The 18,859-nt window shown below is 46.4% G+C and overlaps 1 protein-coding gene across 14 annotated transcripts in view; it reads left to right on the top strand.

Moving 5' to 3' along the window:
• Positions 1-18,859, top strand: part of LOC139367948 (calcium/calmodulin-dependent protein kinase type II subunit gamma-like) — a 42,068-nt gene that overhangs the window by 7,521 nt on the left and 15,688 nt on the right. For all 14 annotated transcript variants that reach the window (XM_071106359.1, XM_071106362.1, XM_071106357.1 and 11 more), the window contains exons 3-7: positions 10,244-10,303; positions 10,998-11,052; positions 11,202-11,267; positions 12,983-13,055; positions 16,669-16,771. In XM_071106359.1, the coding sequence (XP_070962460.1) occupies positions 10,244-10,303; positions 10,998-11,052; positions 11,202-11,267; positions 12,983-13,055; positions 16,669-16,771 (357 nt within the window). The remainder of the gene's footprint in view (positions 1-10,243; positions 10,304-10,997; positions 11,053-11,201; positions 11,268-12,982; positions 13,056-16,668; positions 16,772-18,859) is intronic.

Raw genomic sequence — 18,859 nt, 5'->3', positions numbered from 1 at the left:
ACCTGTGCTCAGTGTGCTGGTTCTGAACAGCCTACTGAACATGTGTTTGGGGCCGTGAGTCCCAACTAGTTAGTAATATGTGTGGATATTTAACCTGTGCTCAGTGTGCTGGTTCTGAACAGTGCTGATAATAAAATAAAAATTGGCGCTGTAGACATTAGTCTAACATTACTGGCAACATGTTTGAATACCATTTGCACATGCGCACTTCGTGTGTATTTTATTTGTTACGTTTGAACCATATCAGCAATGGTTCTTTAAAAAGGGTTTAAACATGTTTTTTTGTCGATATAACTTAAATGCAGAAGACACATTTAAGTTGAATGCGTTCAGCTGTATTACGGACTAGGTATCTATTTCATCAGGTCCTCGATCAGCTTTCTGAATTTCACAAGAGGCAACAACATCACATTTTTAAGAACATTTTGAAGATAGTTCTACAAACATGGTGCAAGAACTAAAAGCTGATTTCCCTAACTGAGACCAAAGGAATTTCCAGAGTGAACCATCCTTGAGACCGGGTGTGGTACCTCGTATGTCTAAAGTTTAGTGATGATGTTTGGTACCGTGGGACGTTTTGTAAAAGGGCTTTATAAATTTAACATGTCACGTAGGTTGATACATTGCTGTCACAGAGGGCCAACCAACTTTCTGGTAGAGAATGCAGTGATGACATCGCAGAGGGCCAACCAACTTTCCGGTAGAGAATGCAGTGATGACATCGCAGAGGGCCAACCAACTTTCCGGTAGAGAATGCAGTGATGACATCGCAGAGGGCCAACCAACTTTCCAGTAGAGAATGCAGTGATGACATCGCAGAGGGCCAACCAACTTCCCGGTAGAGAATGCAGTGATGACATCGCAGAGGGCCAACCAACTTTCCGGTAGAGAATGCAGTGATGACATCGCAGAGGGCCAACCAACTTTCCCGTAGAGAATGCAGTGATGACATCGCAGAGGGCCAACCAACTTTCCCGGTAGAGAATGCAGTGATGACATCACAGAGAGCCAACCAACATTCCGGTAGAGAATGCAGTGATGACATCACAGAGAGCCAACCAACATTCCGGTAGAGAATGCAGTGATGACATCACAGAGAGCCAACCAACATTCCGGTAGAGAATGCAGTGATGACATCACAGAGAGCCAACCAACATTCCGGTAGAGAATGCAGTGATGACATCACAGAGAGCCAACCAACATTCCGGTAGAGAATGCAGTGATGACATCACAGAGAGCCAACCAACATTCCGGTAGAGAATGCAGTGATGACATCACAGAGAGCCAACCAACTTTCCCGTAGAGAATGCAGTGATGACATCGCAGAGGGCCAACCAACTTCCCGGTAGAGAATGCAGTGATGACATCACAGAGAGCCAACCAACATTCCGGTAGAGAATGCAGTGATGACATCGCAGAGGGCCAACCAACTTTCCCGGTAGAGAATGCAGTGATGACATCACAGAGAGCCAACCAACATTCCGGTAGAGAATGCAGTGATGACATCACAGAGAGCCAACCAACATTCCGGTAGAGAATGCAGTGATGACATCACAGAGAGCCAACCAACATTCCGGTAGAGAATGCAGTGATGACATCACAGAGGGCCAACCAACTTCCCGGTAGAGAATGCAGTGATGACATCACAAAGAGCCAACCAACATTCCGGTAGAGAATGCAGTGATGACATCACAGAGAGCCAACCAACATTCCGGTAGAGAATGCAGTGATGACATCGCAGAGGGCCAACCAACTTCCCGGTAGAGAATGCAGTGATGACATCACAGAGAGCCAACCAACATTCCGGTAGAGAATGCAGTGATGACATCGCAGAGGGCCAACCAACTTTCCCGGTAGAGAATGCAGTGATGACATCACAGAGAGCCAACCAACATTCCGGTAGAGAATGCAGTGATGACATCACAGAGAGCCAACCAACATTCCGGTAGAGAATGCAGTGATGACATCACAGAGAGCCAACCAACATTCCGGTAGAGAATGCAGTGATGACATCACAGAGAGCCAACCAACATTCCGGTAGAGAATGCAGTGATGACATCACAGAGAGCCAACCAACATTCCGGTAGAGAATGCAGTGATGACATCGCAGAGAGCCAACCAACATTCCGGTAGAGAATGCAGTGATGACATCGCAGAGGGCCAACCAACTTTCCCGGTAGAGAATGCAGTGATGACATCACAGAGAGCCAACCAACATTCCGGTAGAGAATGCAGTGATGACATCACAGAGAGCCAACCAACATTCCGGTAGAGAATGCAGTGATGACATCACAGAGAGCCAACCAACATTCCGGTAGAGAATGCAGTGATGACATCACAGAGAGCCAACCAACATTCCGGTAGAGAATGCAGTGATGACATCACAGAGAGCCAACCAACATTCCGGTAGAGAATGCAGTGATGACATCACAGAGAGCCAACCAACTTTCCCGTAGAGAATGCAGTGATGACATCGCAGAGGGCCAACCAACATTCCGGTAGAGAATGCAGTGATGACATCGCAGAGGGCCAACCAACTTTCCCGGTAGAGAATGCAGAGATGACATCACAGAGAGCCAACCAACATTCCGGTAGAGAATGCAGTGATGACATCACAGAGAGCCAACCAACATTCCGGTAGAGAATGCAGTGATGACATCACAGAGGGCCAACCAACTTCCCGGTAGAGAATGCAGTGATGAGTACTAGAATTGTCACCCGTAATAAAGAGCAGTGATTAAAGAAAATTGTCTCAATTTATTCAAAGGAATTAACAATTAATATTGAATCAGTAAATTAATACATTATGATAATAAACAAAGATGTATATGTAATATTGTCAGAGGTTGTAACGAATTGTTCATATTAACTAACAAATTGTCCAAATGCAGGAAAAAATATATATGGGAATAAGCCAATCAGCACAACCGAATTCTCTTTTGATGAGTAATGCATGAAAGGAATATTGTTCACAAATCATATACTGATTGACAAAAATATATATATATATAACATACATACATACATACATACATACATACAGTTGAAGTCGGAAGTTTAAATACACTTAGGTTGGAGTCATTAAAACTCGTTTTTCAACCACTCCACAAATTATTTGTTAACAAACTATAGTTTTGGCAAGTCTGTTAGGACATCTACTTTGTGCATGACACAAGTAATTTTTCCAACAATTGTTTACAGACAGATTATTTAACTTTATAATTCACTGTATCACAATTCCAGTGGGTCAGACAGAGGTGGATATATAACATACATTTGAAGTTGGAAGTTTACATACACCTTGGCCAAATGCATTTAAACTCAGTTTTTCACAATTCCTGACATTTAATCATAGTAAAAATTCAGTTTTAGGTCAGTTAGGATCACCACTTTATTTTAAGAATGTGAAATCTCTTAATTTCAGTTTTTATTCCTTTCATCATATTCCCAGTAGGTCAGAAGTTTACATACACTCAATTAGTATCTGGTAGCATTGCCTTTAAATTGTTGACTTGGGTCAAACGTTTTGGGTAGCCTTCCACAAGCTTCCCACAATAAGTTGGGTGAAGTTTGGCCCATTCCTCCTGACAGAGCTGGTGTAATGGAGTCAGGTTTTTAGGCCTCCTTGCTCGCACATGCTTTTTCAGCTCTGCCCACACATTTTCTATAGTATTGAGGTCAGGGCTTTGTGATGACCACTCCAATACCTTGACTTTGTTGTACTTAAGCCATTTTACCACAATTTTGGAAGTATGCTTGGGGTCATTGTCCATTTGGAAGACCTATTTGCAACCGAGATTTAACTTCCTGACTGATGTCTTGAGATGTTGCTTCAATATAGCCACATAATTTTCTATCCTCATGATGCCATCTATTTTGTGAAATGCACCAGTCCCTCCTGCAGCAAAGCACCCCCACAACATGATGCTGCTACCCCCGTGCTTCACGGTTGGGATGGTGTTCGTCGGCTTGCAAGCGTCCCTCTTTTTCCTCCAAGCATAACGATGGTCATTATAGCCAAACAGTTCTATTTTTTTTTTCATCAGACCAGAGGGCATTTCGCAACAAGGTACGTTCATCTCTTGGAGAACGCGTCTCCTTCCTGAACGGTATGACGACTGCGTGGTCCCATGGTGTTTATACTTGCGTACTATTGTTTGTACAGATGAACGTGGTACCTTCAGGCGTTTGGAAATTGCTCCCAAGGATGAACCAGACGTGTGGCGGTCTACAATTGTTTTTCTGAGGTCTTGGCTGATTTCTTTTGATTTTTCCCATGATGTCAAGCAAAGAGGCACAAGGTAGGCCTTGAAATACATCCACAGGTACACCTCCAATTGACTCAAATTATGTCAATCAGCATATCAGAAGCTTCTAAAGCCATGATATAATTTTTCTGGAATTTTCCAAGCTGTTTAAAGGCACAGTAAATTGAATGTGTGTAAACTTCTGACCCACTGGAATTGTGATACAGTGAGATAATCTGTCTGTAAACAATTTGTTGAAATAATTACTTATCTTGCACAAAGTAGATGTCCTAAACGACTTGCCAAAAGTTTGTTAACAAGAAATTTGTGGATTGGTAAAAAAAAAAAAGTTTTAATGACTCCATCTTAAGTGTATGTAAACTTCCCGACTTCAACTGTATACATGATCTTAAATTGAGCCAGTTTGCTACATCAGGAAAATAAATGTGGATTATATAATGGCCATTTTTGCAGGGGTTGAAATGTCGAAGTGGAAATGACTAACTTCAGAAGCCTTTTTCAACCTGGAATACTGTACAAGTAAAACATGTTCTGCATTGCTGTGCAGTCCTAACAAGGCCGACTTCAAACTGAAGCAGCCGGCTGGAGGTCTCGGGGAATGACCAGTGCCTCTGCTCATCCGATGTAGCCTAACGATAAGACCAAGCTCCCACTGTGCAGTGGTACTGAATAGACAGCGCCTCGTGTCTTTATTCAGAAACTACGCGTAAACGATAGATTTAACATGTTATTTGTTGCAATGTGAAATCTATGTTGGTAGTATTTAATAGGGCAGGGCTTGAACGTCATTGGCCTGGCCTGGGTGGGGCAGGGCTTGAACGTCACTGGCCTGGCCTGGGTGGGGCAGGGCTTGAACGTCATTGGCCTGGCCTGGGTGGGGCAGGGCTTGAACGTCACTGGCCTGGCCTGGGTGGGGCAGGGCTTGAACGTCACTGGCCTGGGAGGGGCAGGGCTTGAACGTCACTGGCCTGGCCTGGGTGGGGCAGGGCTTGAACGTCCCTGGCCTGGCCTGGGTGGGGCAGGGCTTGAACGTCACTGGCCTGGCCTGGGTGGGGCAGGGCTTGAACGTCACTGGCCTGGGTGGGGCAGGGCTTGAACGTCACTGGCCTGGCCTGGGTGGGGCAGGGCTTGAACGTCCCTGGCCTGGGTAGGGAAGGGCTTGAACGTCACTGGCCTGGGTAGGGCAGGGCTTGAACGTCACTGGCCTGGGTGGGGCAGGGCTTGAACGTCACTGGCCTGGCCTGGCTAGGGCAGGGCTTGAACGTCACTGGCCTGGCCTGGGTAGGGCAGGGCTTGAACGTCACTGGCCTGGGTAGGGCAGGGCTTGAACGTCACTGGCCTGGGTAGGGCAGGGCTTGAATGTCACTGGCCTGGGTGGGGCAGGGCTTGAACGTCACTGGCCTGGCCTGGGTAGGGCAGGGCTTGAACGTCACTGGCCTGGATAGGGCAGGGCTTGAACGTCATTGGCCTGGGTAGGGCAGGGCTTGAACGTCACTGGCCTGGGTAGGGCAGGGCTTGAACGTCACTGGCCTGGGTAGGGCAGGGCTTGAACGTCACGCCCGTGCAGGGCTATCCAGGGGTGCAGCTGATGGGATGTCTTGAGTTGACCATAAGTAGTGTGACGACAAATTATCTTGTATTTGAACATTTTGTTAAATATTCTGGTGCTGTAGACCAGTAACACCATGTCATTTTGTTAAATATTCTGGTGCTGTAGACCAGTAACACCATGTCATTTTGTTAAATATTCTGGTGCTGTAGACCAGTAACACCATGTCATTTTGTTAAATATTCTGGTGCTGTAGACCAGTAACACCATGTCTTTTTTTTCTTCTGGAAGTTATTTAGAATAATAATGATTTGATGCATACTCCAGATTTACTTCTGTGTTCTGTGAGTGTGTGTGGAGGGGGTGGTAGTTGGTGATGTGGTAACTGTTTACGCAGAAAGCCAAGCTCCACTGTGGGCTGTTTTAGGTCTACAGGGCGTGACTGTTCTCAGCATGCAGGCCTCTGCCACACGGTGTGTCTGGGGACTGTGTGCTGCATCTCAGCTCAGAGCTGCCCTCCTCTGCAGTCAACACGCATTCTCTCGCTCGCTCTCCCTCCCTCTTTTTTTCTCTTCTGTTCTTCTTCGAGCAGTCCTGGCTCTATGCCTGTTCCCTCTCTCCCTCCCACCGTCAGTAGCTAGGAGATTGGTCAGTATTGAGGCTAATCCAGTTAGACTAAATGTATCTCAGCAGGGGCCAAGACCCCACAGGATCTCACACCCCCCCCTGTTAGCCCCTTTGTGGTGTGTGTGTTTTGATAATAGGTATCACTGGGCTGGTATTTGGTATTCTGAAGAAGGAAGTTTCAGCAATATCTAGAAGCTTTTTGTGGTAACAGTCAATTATTAAGAGTTGCACAGTACAGCATTAAAGTGTGTGTGTGTGTGTGTGGGCCAAGATGGGAGGGGCTCCGACAGCCTTGCAGTGATCTGTGTCGAGAGAGGGAGAGGAGGAGGATGAAGAGCGAGGCGATTTAGAGAGAGGAGGAGCATTAGAGGAGTACTCATACAGTACACACTGTGTGTGTGTGTGGTGGCAGTGTGCCTAGTAGGATTTGAGTGTTGTTATTAGCACCATTGGGCCTGTGTGAGCTAGTGCACTGCCCCATGGGTAATAAGTATCTGAAAGCGGCGCTAAACACCGTCATAATCTGAGGGGGGCTAGAGTTTGTGTGTGAGTGTCGCGTACCTCTCCTTCTCCCCCTGGTGCAACATGGCTGTGGAGCAGATGGCCAATTACAGGACAGTAGGAAGTGCCAGTAATTAATTACCCAGCAGCAATCTCTGCACCATCTACTACCCTTATGAGAAAAAACACATGATTTCACCTGTGACATTTCCACAAGTCTGTGGCCATTTCTCTTTCCCGCTCATAGATCTGGTGGTGTAGCTGCAGTCTAACGAGCAAAGGGTTATTAGTTCAAATCCCTTTTTAAGGCTGAGTCCCAATTGTGGTCACAGTACAAGATTTTACAGTAATTTAAATCTGAACTTTAGGCAAAGTGCAAGAATTTATTCTTGCCAATCTCTATTATGCCAACAGGCCTGGTGGAGCAGCTGGACCGTCAGGTAGCTAGCAACCAAGAGGTTGTGAGTTCAAATGAGGTTGAGTCAGCATACTGTCCTTTAACATTAACGCCTTCATTTAGTTGTAAAAATACAGTAACTAGTTGTATATTTACTGTATTTTCATGGCAACTAGACAAAAACCTCCAGGGGACCATGACTGTTGAAATTGAATTAATGTCAATTATACCTTTCAAAGTTAAATATTCTAAGTGATATTTGACACCTGGGCTTTCGCGTGAGCTCAAATGTTGTCCCGTGAGCTCGAATGTTGTCCCGTGTACTATCACATATATCCAAATAGTGCATTTTCATGAATTCACATTCATTTCACGAGGACGTGTTGTCACGTTAACTTCGCAGTAAATCACACAAAGTTCATGTTGTTTTCACACACACACACCACATGCATTGTACACCCGTGCACGCCCCCACACAGGCACACTTCAACAAATAATTGAATGAATCAGCAATAGTTGCAGTAAGCCATGCTACCTTCACGCACGCGTGCACACACACACACACACACACACACACACGCGTGCGCAATGGGGAGTTGTGATCCTCTTTCTGCATATGGACATTTTCATGTAATCCTCTCGGTTTCTCTCTCCCTTTCTCTCTCTGCTGCGTCAGTAGTGAAATGAGACTAGGGTTGCTGTAGTTTGTCCCTGCAGGAGAGAGAAAGAGCGAGAGAATCGAGAGCCTACATGGGGAGAAGAAAGGGGGGCGGGAGAGGGGTAGTAGGAAAGATGGAAGAGGGAGGGAGAGCGAGGTGGTGGGAAATGGGAGGCAGAGAAGTGATGGGGGAGAGAAGGGATGGATGGATGAAGGGGGAGAGTGATGGAAGGAGACTGAAGTGATGGGGGGGGGGGGAGGGGATCAGAGGGGGAGAAGGGGATCAGAGGGAGAAGGGGATGATTAAGGGGGGGGGAATGGAAGGAGACAGAAGTGATGGGGGGAGGAGGGAGAAGGGGATGGAAGGAGGGATGGATGAAGGAGGGAGGAATGGAAGGAGACCGAAGTGATGGGAGGAGAAGTGGATCAGAGGAGGGATGGATGAAGGGGGAGAGGGAGGGCTAGAAAGGATTATTTGTTGAGGAGAATGGTTGTGTTAGGAGGTGAGGCTGTTTAGCAGCAGTGTAGGAGTAGTGTATTTATTGGACTGAAATGATAAGGTGATGAGAAAGCCAGTTGTGTGTGTTACAGTCTGTGTCTGCGCGTGGGTCTAATACTTGTTTGTTAGCCAGGGTGTCTGATAATGAAATTGCCAGTTGTTGTTGTTGTTGTTGTTATTGAGTTTAAGATATTCAGTGTTGCGATATTAAATGGGATGTGCTGCAATGTGTTTTGAAATGAGTGTTTTTAGTGAAAAACATTCGGCAAGGGTCTGTGAAATCAAACTGCGATACTCTGATTACATGAATGTGAATAAATGTGTGTGGTCTCTGTTTTGGAGCCCTGCAGCACTTGATATTTCATTAGAATAATACGTGTCAACACAGTCACACAAACAGTCTGACTCTCCGCCAGGGTCACCCCGGATTACCTCTGACCTCTCACATCTGTTGTTAACGGTGATGACGGCAGGGGGAGGAGTGTGTGTGTGTGGGGGGGGGGGGTTGTGTATCAGAATTATGTAAGATTGTTTGAGGTGGTAGTCAGGTGTGTGTGTGTTCCAATTTCATCATGTGTCCCCTGCTAGGCAAAAGTGCTGGCACAGCAATGTTCCACAGCTGGGGCTGCGAGCAACATCCACACACACAGTATACACACCTTACTTACACCCTGTGTGTGTGTGGAGCTGTCTCACCCTGTGTGTGTGTGGAGCTGTCTCACCCTGTGTGTGTGTGTGGAGCTGTCTCACCCTGTGTGTGTGTGTGGAGCTCTCTCACCCTGTTTGTGTGTGTGTGGAGCTCTCTCACCCTGTGTGTGTGTGTGGAGCTGTCTCACCCTGTGTGTGTGTGTGAAGCTGTCTCACCCTGTGTGTGTGTGTGAAGCTGTCTCACCCTGTGTGTGTGTGTGTGTGTGTGTGGAGCTGTCTCACCCTGTGTGTGTGTGTGTGTGGAGCTGTCTCACCCTGTGTGTGTGTGTGTGTGGAGCTGTCTCACCCTGTGTGTGTGTGTGTGTGTGTGTGGAGCTGTCTCACCCTGTGTGTGTGTGTGTGTGTGTGTGGAGCTGTCTCACCCTGTGTGTGTGTGTGTGTGTGGAGCTGTCTCACCCTGTGTGTGTGTGTGGAGCTGTCTCACCCTGTGTGTGTGTGTGGAGCTGTCTCACCCTGTGTGTGTGTGTGTGGAGCTGTCTCACCCTGTGTGTGTGTGGAGCTGTCTCACCCTGTGTGTGTGTGTGTGTGTGTGGAGCTGTCTCACCCTGTGTGTGTGTGTGCGTGTGGAGCTGTCTCACCCTGTGTGTGTGTGTGCGTGTGGAGCTGTCTCACCCTGTGTGTGTGTGTGTGTGTGTGTGTGTGTGTGTGTGGAGCTGTCTCACCCTGTGTGTGTGTGTGTGTGGAGCTGTCTCACCCTGTGTGTGTGTGTGTGTGGAGCTGTCTCACCCTGTGTGTGTGTGTGTGTGGAGCTGTCTCACCCTGTGTGTGTGTGTGTGGAGCTGTCTCACCCTGTGTGTGTGTGTGTGGAGCTGTCTCACCCTGTGTGTGTGGAGCTGTCTCACCCTGTGTGTGTGGAGCTGTCTCACCCTGTGTGTGTGTGTGGAGCTGTCTCACCCTCTGTGTGTGTGTGTGTGTGTGTGTGTGTGGAGCTGTCTCACCCTGTGTGTGTTCACCTTGTTCTAAACCTTTCATTAGCCTGTTTTCTAACTGAATAAGCTCTCATTGGCCGGTTCTAAGGGAGTTTTCCTCTCCTCAGATCACCAGAAGCTGGAACGAGAGGCGCGTATCTGCCGCCTGCTCAAACACTCAAACATCGGTAGGTCTGTTTCTCTACTTGTCTTATTTTCAATTTCAGGTTTATGAAAAGTCATCTAATTGAGGACAATAAAACCTGAATGAATGGGACTTCAATAATGCTTATTTTCTGTTCAAATCAAAGTTGTTGTTTAAAAAAATAAATGACCAGGAGGACGGAGGGGGGAGGGGGGAGGAAGAGATGAGGCCATACTGATGAGTCAATGACAACTTTGTACTGTCTCTTTCAGTTGCATCCCTCTATCATCTATCCCTCCTTCCCTCTCCCTTATTTCTGGCTCTCTCTTCAGTGTCCCAGATTGCTCTGCCCCTCCCTCCTTGTCTTTCTCTCCTTTTTATAGTTTCTCTATTCTGTCTATCTTTCTCTCTTTCTCATTCTGCCTCTCTCGCTCCTTCTCATTCCGTCTCTCTTTCTCTCTCCTTCTCATTTGTCTGAGCTTCATATAAACCTTGGACGGGGAGAGGGACGGGGAGAGATGAACACTCATACTGTACTTGCTGCAGGGAGGACCTGCTACTTATTACACACAAATGTACCTTTTTACATAACCTTTAACCTCCAACCCTAAACCCTTAAACAAAACTATACATTAAGTCAGATCTAGAATGTCAAACTAAGTAGCCATTACGTATTCCACTGTTAAATCTCATAATTCTCTTTCTCTCCCTCTTCTCCACCCTCTCTTTCTCTCTAGTGAGGCTACATGACAGTATCTCAGAGGAAGGCTTTCACTACCTTGTCTTTGACCTGTGAGTATAACACACACACACCGACCTTCCAGGCTTGTGCATGTGCCTCCATGAAAGAGGTTTCTTTATGTATGATAACAATCTGGTCCTCCTTCCTCTGTCTTTCTCCCTCTCGGTCTCTCCTCTGTCGCTCGGTCTCTGTCTCTCAGGGTGACAGGAGGAGAATTGTTTGAAGACATCGTTGCTAGGGAGTACTACAGCGAGGCCGACGCCAGGTGGGCCCTCCCTACTTACTGTTACCATGGTTACGCAGCTGCGTAGCACAGCGCAGGTCAAAACCGTGGGAGAGTGGCATGATTTCTTATCTTTGCTAACTGGCCTATCCACATGGGGTACCTGGGAAGTCTCAAAGAAACATGGACCTATTGGTCAAATGCTCATTAGGGGGTAATTCAGGGGTAATCCAAGCATGTAACAGTGACAAAACTAAGGCTGAGAACCACTATTGTAGTAAGTAACCTGTTGAGCTTTCAGTACAAACATACACGTTTAGTGATGACTGGATCATTGATTTTCTCCTCTTTTCTCCTCTCCAGTCGGTGTATTAACCTGATCTCCTCTCCTCTCCAGTCGGTGTATTAACCTGATCTCCTCTCCTCTCCAGTCAGTGTATTAACCTGATCTCCTCTCCTCTCCAGTCGGTGTATTAACCTGATCCCCTCTCCTCTCCAGTCGGTGTATTAACCTGATCCCCTCTCCTCTCCAGTCAGTGTATTAACCTGATCCCCTCTCCTCTCCAGTCAGTGTATTAACCTGATCCCATCTCCTCTCCAGTCAGTGTATTAACCTGATCCCACCTCCTCTCCAGTCAGTGTATTAACCTGATCCCCTCTCCTCTCCAGTCAGTGTATTAACCTGATCCCATCTCCTCTCCAGTCAGTGTATTAACCTGATCCCATCTCCTCTCCAGTCAGTGTATTAACCTGATCTCCTCTCCAGTCAGTATATTAACCTGATCTCCTCTCTAGTCAGTGTATTAACCTGAGCTCCTCTCCTCTCTAGTCAGTGTATTAACCTGATCTCCTCTCTAGTCAGTGTATTAACCTGATCTCTCCAGTCAGTGTATTAACCTGATCCCATCTCCTCTCCAGTCAGTATATTAACCTGATCCCATCTCTTCTCCAGTCAGTATATTAACCTGATCTCCTTTCTAGTCAGTGTATTAACCTGATCTCCTCTCTAGTCAGTATATTAACCTGATCTCCTCTCTAGTCAGTGTATTAACCTGATCCCATCTCCTCTCTAGTCAGTATATTAACCTGATCTCCTCTCTAGTCAGTATATATAACCTGATCTCCTCTCCAGTCAGTGTATTAACCTGATCCCATCTCCTCTCCAGTCAGTGTATTAACCTGATCCCATCTCCTCTCCAGTCAGTGTATTAACCTGATCCCATCTCCTCTCCAGTCAGTGTATTAACCTGATCTCCTCTCCTCTCCAGTCAGTTTATTAACCTGATCTCCTCTCCTCTCCAGTCAGTGTATTAACCTGATCTCCTCTCCAGTCAGTGTATTAACCTGATCCCATCTCCTCTCCAGTCAGTATATTAACCTGATCCCATCTCCTCTCCAGTCAGTGTATTAACCTGATCTCCTCTCCAGTCAGTGTATTAACCTGATCTCCTCTCAGTGTATTAACCTGATCTCCTCTCAGTGTATTAACCTGATCTCCTCTCCAGTCAGTGTATTAACCTGATCCCATCTCCTCTCCTATCCTCTCCAGTCAGTATATTAACCTGATCTCCTCTCCAGTCACTGTATTAACCTGATCTCCTCTCCAGTCACTGTATTAACCTGATCTCCTCTCCAGTCACTGTATTAACCTGATCTCCTCTCCAGTCAGTGTATTAACCTGATCTCCTCTCCAGTCAGTGTATTAACCTGATCTCCTCTCCAGTCAGTGTATTAACCTGATCTCCTCTCCTCTCCAGTCAGTGTATTAACCAGATCTTGGAGAGTGTTCAACATATCCACCAGCATGACATCGTCCACAGGGACCTCAAGGTGAGTGGTGAGCGTGTGTGTTTGGCCGCCTGTTGCTATGACTACCACACACACCTTTGCTCGTGGCCATGGCAACGCACTGCTCTTGTAGTTCCATCCCTCCCACTATCCCTTGTTTCACTTGTCCCCTCCCTCTCTGTTTCCCCCTCTAGCCCTCATCTTTTTTTCTCACTCACTCACACACACACACCACATGTCTGTCCTTGACTGGGGGGGGGGTGTGTGTTAGTGTCATCTGCACGTAAGCAAGGAGAGGGCACACTTATGGTCTACTCTCCCTAATGACAAGGAAACAAGGACTCCTAGTCACGGACCACACACAGTCCTGACTCAAAGTGAAGGTGTCCAAGACAAGGGAAGGAGAGATTAACCCTGTGGTTACCATGACAACCCCTGTGACATCACTGCAGCCTGGCTCCTCGCGGCTGATTGGTTGGGATAAACATAATGGATTCTTATCAGATGGGTCTTCCAACGAAACACCATGAAGACACATCACTGGATGTCTCTTTGTTCATGTGACCCGGAATAGATGGAACACAGAAGTGAATCGCTTTGACATAGTCTGAGCATGTATCTGGTAGGCTTTGAAATAATTTCACTATGAAATGGTTTTCTTTCTTTCTTGCCGGAGATCAAGATATTCGAAATGCATGGTAACATTTACCTGAGCACTACTGTGCACGTGAGTGAGGCTGGGGCTTTATTGCTGCAGCTGCGGCGCGAGGAGACGGACGGAGGGAGAGAGGGAGACGCAGTAGCCGACTCCCCTAGAGCTTGCCGACTCCCCTAGAGCTCGCCGACTCCCCTAGAGCTCGCCGACTCCCCTAGAGCTCGCCGACTCCCCTAGAGCTCGCCGACTCCCCTAGAGCTCGCCGACTCCCCTAGAGCTCGCCGACTCCCCTACAGCTCGCCGACTCCCCTACAGCTCGCCGACTCCCCTACAGCTCGCCGACTCCCCTACGACTCCCCTAGAGCTCGCCGACTCCCCTAGAGCTCGCCGACTGCCCTAGAGCTCGCCGACTCCCCTAGAGCTCGCCGACTCCCCTAGAGCTCGCCGACTCCCCTACAGCTCGCCGACTCCACTACGACTCCCCTACAGCTCGCCGACTCCACTACGACTCCCCTACAGCTCGCCGACTCCACTACGACTCCCCTACAGCTCGCCGACTCCACTACGACTCCCCTAAAGCTCGCCGACTCCACTACGACTCCCCTACCACATGCTGCACTTTGTCCTCAACCCTTTCAGATAAAACAGCCTACCTGTTTGTTGCTCACTGTAGAATACTCCATTTAATTTCGCTAACTTTTTAATTCCATCTTGCATTGCATTGGTGAACTCTCAGTCCACTTGCTCCACATTGAGCCTCTTTGCCACTTTGATTGGCCAACATAAACAACAAGCTACACACGTGAAGGCTACCTGATGGCTACCAGGCTTTTGTGGGGCATATGTCATTTAAAAAAATACATTTAAAGTTTGTTTTATTAAATGAATCATTTGAAATGTCATGGTATGTAACAATGTTACATGGATAATTGAATTTAGAAAAATCATTTTCAGTGTTTTAAAATAGGCTTATTTTGAATATTCTAATAACCATACACATCCCTGGTGTCTGAGGATAGCTGTATTACCTCTTGTTTGCTGTCTGTCTGATTTGTTGGCCTTTTATCCTGAGTAGGCTTTTACTGCAGTCCTTTACACACACACACACACACACACACACACACACACACACACACACACACACACACAAACGAGCGCATACACGCAGTACACTTAGCATGCAGTCTGCAGGGCTGTTTAAATGACTCCCAAGTGGTTTCCATGACTACAACCCTATGTCCATATATGGCCGCAGAGAAAATCGTAGGAGAGATGGAGACCCGCACACTGTCGAATGTGGACAAATCCAAAACACATGCTTAAATGCAAAAATACAGATGATTTATTGGGTCATCATGATGCCCAAAAAGTGCATAGTGCATAAAATGAAAGGGGAACATTTAAATTGCAAACGTTTTGGTATCAAACTATCATCAGTGTTAAGGCCAGGACACACGCCAGGCTTGTATTTGAAGGTTAATTACATACGTCACATGATCCAGTCAGTAAATACATCCAGTCATATATGTACTTAAGCAATAAGGCCAGAGGAGGTGTGATAGCCGTGGTATATTAGCCATATAAGGGCTGTTCTTATGCACGACACCACGAGGCCTGCCTGGATACAGCCCGTAGCCGTGGTATATTGGCCTTATTTCACAAACTCCCTGAGGTGCCTTATTGCTATTATAAACTGGTTACCAACGTAATTGGATAAATGTTTTGTCAAAGCCGTGGTATACGGTCTGATATATCGTAGCGGTCAATCATCATTAAGGGCTCGAACCACACAGTTTATAAATGCAAATTGAGTACCTAGTACAGTAGAATGCATGATTTTAATTATATGAGAGATCTTTACTCATCTTTCTCTTACTCCTTCATGTCTCCTTACCCCCTCCCCCCTTTTTTTTCTCTCCCAACTGAATGTAATAATAATCTTTGACGTGATTTGCATGTGTAAATGTTGCCTTGGCAGAACGGAACAAAAGGAATTACACATTTGACAAATGCATCTGTCTCCATCTCTCTCTGTTTCTACTTCCCCTGTACGCTCTCTGTTTCTACTTCCCCTGTACACTCTCTCTGTTTCTACTTCCCCTGTACACTCTCTCTGTTTCTACTTCCCCTGTACACTCTCTGTTTCTACTTCCCCTGTACACTCTCTGTTTCTACTTCCCCTGTACACTCTCTGTTTCTACTTCCCCTGTACACTCTCTGTTTCTACTTCCCCTGTACACTCTCTGTTTCTACTTCCCCTGTACGCTCTCTCTGTTTCTACTTCCCCTGTACACTCTCTCTCTGTTTCTACTTCCCCTGTACACTCTCTGTGTTTTTATTTACCCTGTACACTCTCTGTTTCTACTTCCCCTGTACACTCTCTGTTTCTACTTCCCCTGTACGCTCTCTCTGTTTCTACTTCCCCTGTACGCTCTCTCTGTTTCTACTTCCCCTGTACGCTCTCTGTGTTTCTACTTCCCCTGTACGCTCTCTCTCTGTTTCTACTTCCCCTGTACGCTCTCTCTCTGTTTCTACTTCCCCTGTACGCTCTCTCTCTGTTTCTACTTCCCCTGTACGCTCTCTCTCTGTTTCTACTTCCCCTGTACGCTCTCTCTCTCTGTTTCTACTTCCCCTGTCCCTCTCTCTCTGTTTCTACTTCCCCTGTCCCGCTCTCTCTGTTTCTACTTCCCCTGTCCCGCTCTCTCTCTGTGTTTCTACTTCCCCTGTCCCGCTCTCTCTCTGTGTTTCTACTTCCCCTGTCCCGCTCTCTCTCTGTGTTTCTACTTCCCCTGTCCCGCTCTCTCTCTGTGTTTCTACTTCCCCTGTCCCGCTCTCTCTCTGTGTTTCTACTTCCCCTGTCCCGCTCTCTCTCTGTGTTTCTACTTCCCCTGTCCCGCTCTCTCTCTGTGTTTCTACTTCCCCTGTCCCGCTCTCTCTCTGTGTTTCTACTTCCCCTGTACACACACACCTTTCTCCATCTCTCTGTTTCTACCCCCCCAGCCTGAGAACCTGCTCCTGGCCAGTAAGATGAAGGGAGCAGCGGTGAAGTTGGCAGACTTTGGCCTGGCCATCGAGGTGCAGGGGGACCAACAGGCATGGTTCGGTAAGACCACACACACCCTTCATCAAACGGGTTTAGGTTTTATTTATTTGCACCAAAGAAAACGAAGTGAAATCCAAAACGGTGTGCAGGTTAGGTTGGAAGCCCCGAAAAATCCACAAAAATGTATATACAGTGCCTTGCGAAAGTATTCGGCCCCCTTGAACTTTGCGACCTTTTGCCACATTTCAGGCTTCAAACATAAAGATATAAAACTGTATTTTTTTGTGAAGAATCAACAACAAGTGGGACACAATCATGAAGTGGAACGACATTTATTGGATATTTCAAACTTTTTTAACAAATCAAAAACTGAAAAATTGGGCATGCAAAATTATTCAGCCCCCTTAAGTTAATACTTTGTAGCGCCACCTTTTGCTGCGATTACAGCTGTAAGTCGCTTGGGGTATGTCTCTATCAGTTTTGCACATCGAGAGACTGAAATTTTTTCCCATTCCTCCTTGCAAAACAGCTCGAGCTCAGTGAGGTTGGTTGGATGGAGAGCATTTGTGAACAGCGGTTTTCAGTTCTTTCCACAGATTCTCGATTGGATTCAGGTCTGGACTTTGACTTGGCCATTCTAACACCTGGATATGTTTATTTTTGAACCATTCCATTGTAGATTTTGCTTTATGTTTTGGATCATTGTCTTGTTGGAAGACAAATCTCCGTCCCAGTCTCAGGTCTTTTGCAGACTCCATCAGGTTTTCTTCCAGAATGGTCCTGTATTTGGCTCCATCCATCTTCCCATCAATTTTAACCATCTTCCCTGTCCCTGCTGAAGAAAAGCAGGCCCAAACCATGATGCTGCCACCACCATGTTTGACAGTGGGGATGGTGTGTTCAGTGTGATGAGCTGTGTTGCTTTTACGCCAAACATAACGTTTTGCATTGTTGCCAAAAAGTTCCATTTTGGTTTCATCTGACCAGAGCACCTTCTTCCACATGTTTGGTGTGTCTCCCAGGTGGCTTGTGGCAAACTTTAAACAACATTTTTTATGGATATCTTTAAGAAATGGCTTTCTTCTTGCCACTCTTCCATAAAGGCCAGATTTGTGCAATATACGACTGATTGTTGTCCTATGGACAGAGTCTCCCACCTCAGCTGTAGATCTCTGCAGTTCATCCAGAGTGATCATGGGCCTCTTGGCTGCATCTCTGATCAGTCTTCTCCTTGTATGAGCTGAAAGTTTAGAGGGACGGCCAGGTCTTGGTAGATTTGCAGTGGTCTGATACTCCTTCCATTTCAATATTATCGCTTGCACAGTGCTCCTTGGGATGTTTAAAGCTTGGGAAATCGTTTTGTATCCAAATCCGGCTTTAAACTTCTTCACAACAGTATCTCGGACCTGCCTGGTGTGTTCCTTGTTCTTCATAATGCTCTCTGCGCTTTTAACGGACCTCTGAGACTTTCACAGTGCAGGTGCATTTATACGGAGACTTGATTACACACAGGTGGATTGTATTTATCATCATTAGTCATTTAGGTCAACATTGGATCATTCAGAGATCCTCACGGAACTTCTGGAGAGAGTTTGCTGCACTGAAAGTAAAGGGGCTGAATAAATTTGCACGTCCAATTTTTCAGTTTTTGATTTGTTAAAAAAGTTTGAAATATCCAATAAATGTCGTTCCACTTCATGATTGTGTCCCACTTGTTGTTGATTCTTCACAAAAAAATACAGTTTTATATCTTTATGTTTGAAGCCTGAAATGTGGCAAAAGGTTGCAAAGTTCAAGGGGACCGAATACTTTCGCAAGGCACTGTAAGTACAAAAAAAAGTTGGTTAAATCTGCTAAACAAGCGCACTTTTGTTTTTACATGATATACACAGTAAACATGAACCATGTTTGATTATGTGTGAGAGCCAGGCTACATGGAGGGGACGAGTGGGTAGTTTGGGTCATCAGACTGACCCCTAGTCATTGAGGGATGATTGACAAAACACATTGTGAAGATAGGAGTTCCAGAGTATGGAACCTCTGTATCGAACAGAGAATTGACTATGTGAACTGCGGCAGCAGGGAGGGTGAAGGCGTGTCTGGTTGAATGGGTGGATTTGGGAGTTAACCAGGAAGAACCCATCAAAG

This window comes from Oncorhynchus clarkii, chromosome 16, assembly GCF_045791955.1.
Source record: "Oncorhynchus clarkii lewisi isolate Uvic-CL-2024 chromosome 16, UVic_Ocla_1.0, whole genome shotgun sequence".
Lineage (NCBI taxonomy): Eukaryota > Metazoa > Chordata > Actinopteri > Salmoniformes > Salmonidae > Oncorhynchus > Oncorhynchus clarkii.
The sequence above is the reverse complement of the archived record's forward strand: the minus strand, read 5'-3'. Positions and strand labels throughout refer to the sequence as shown.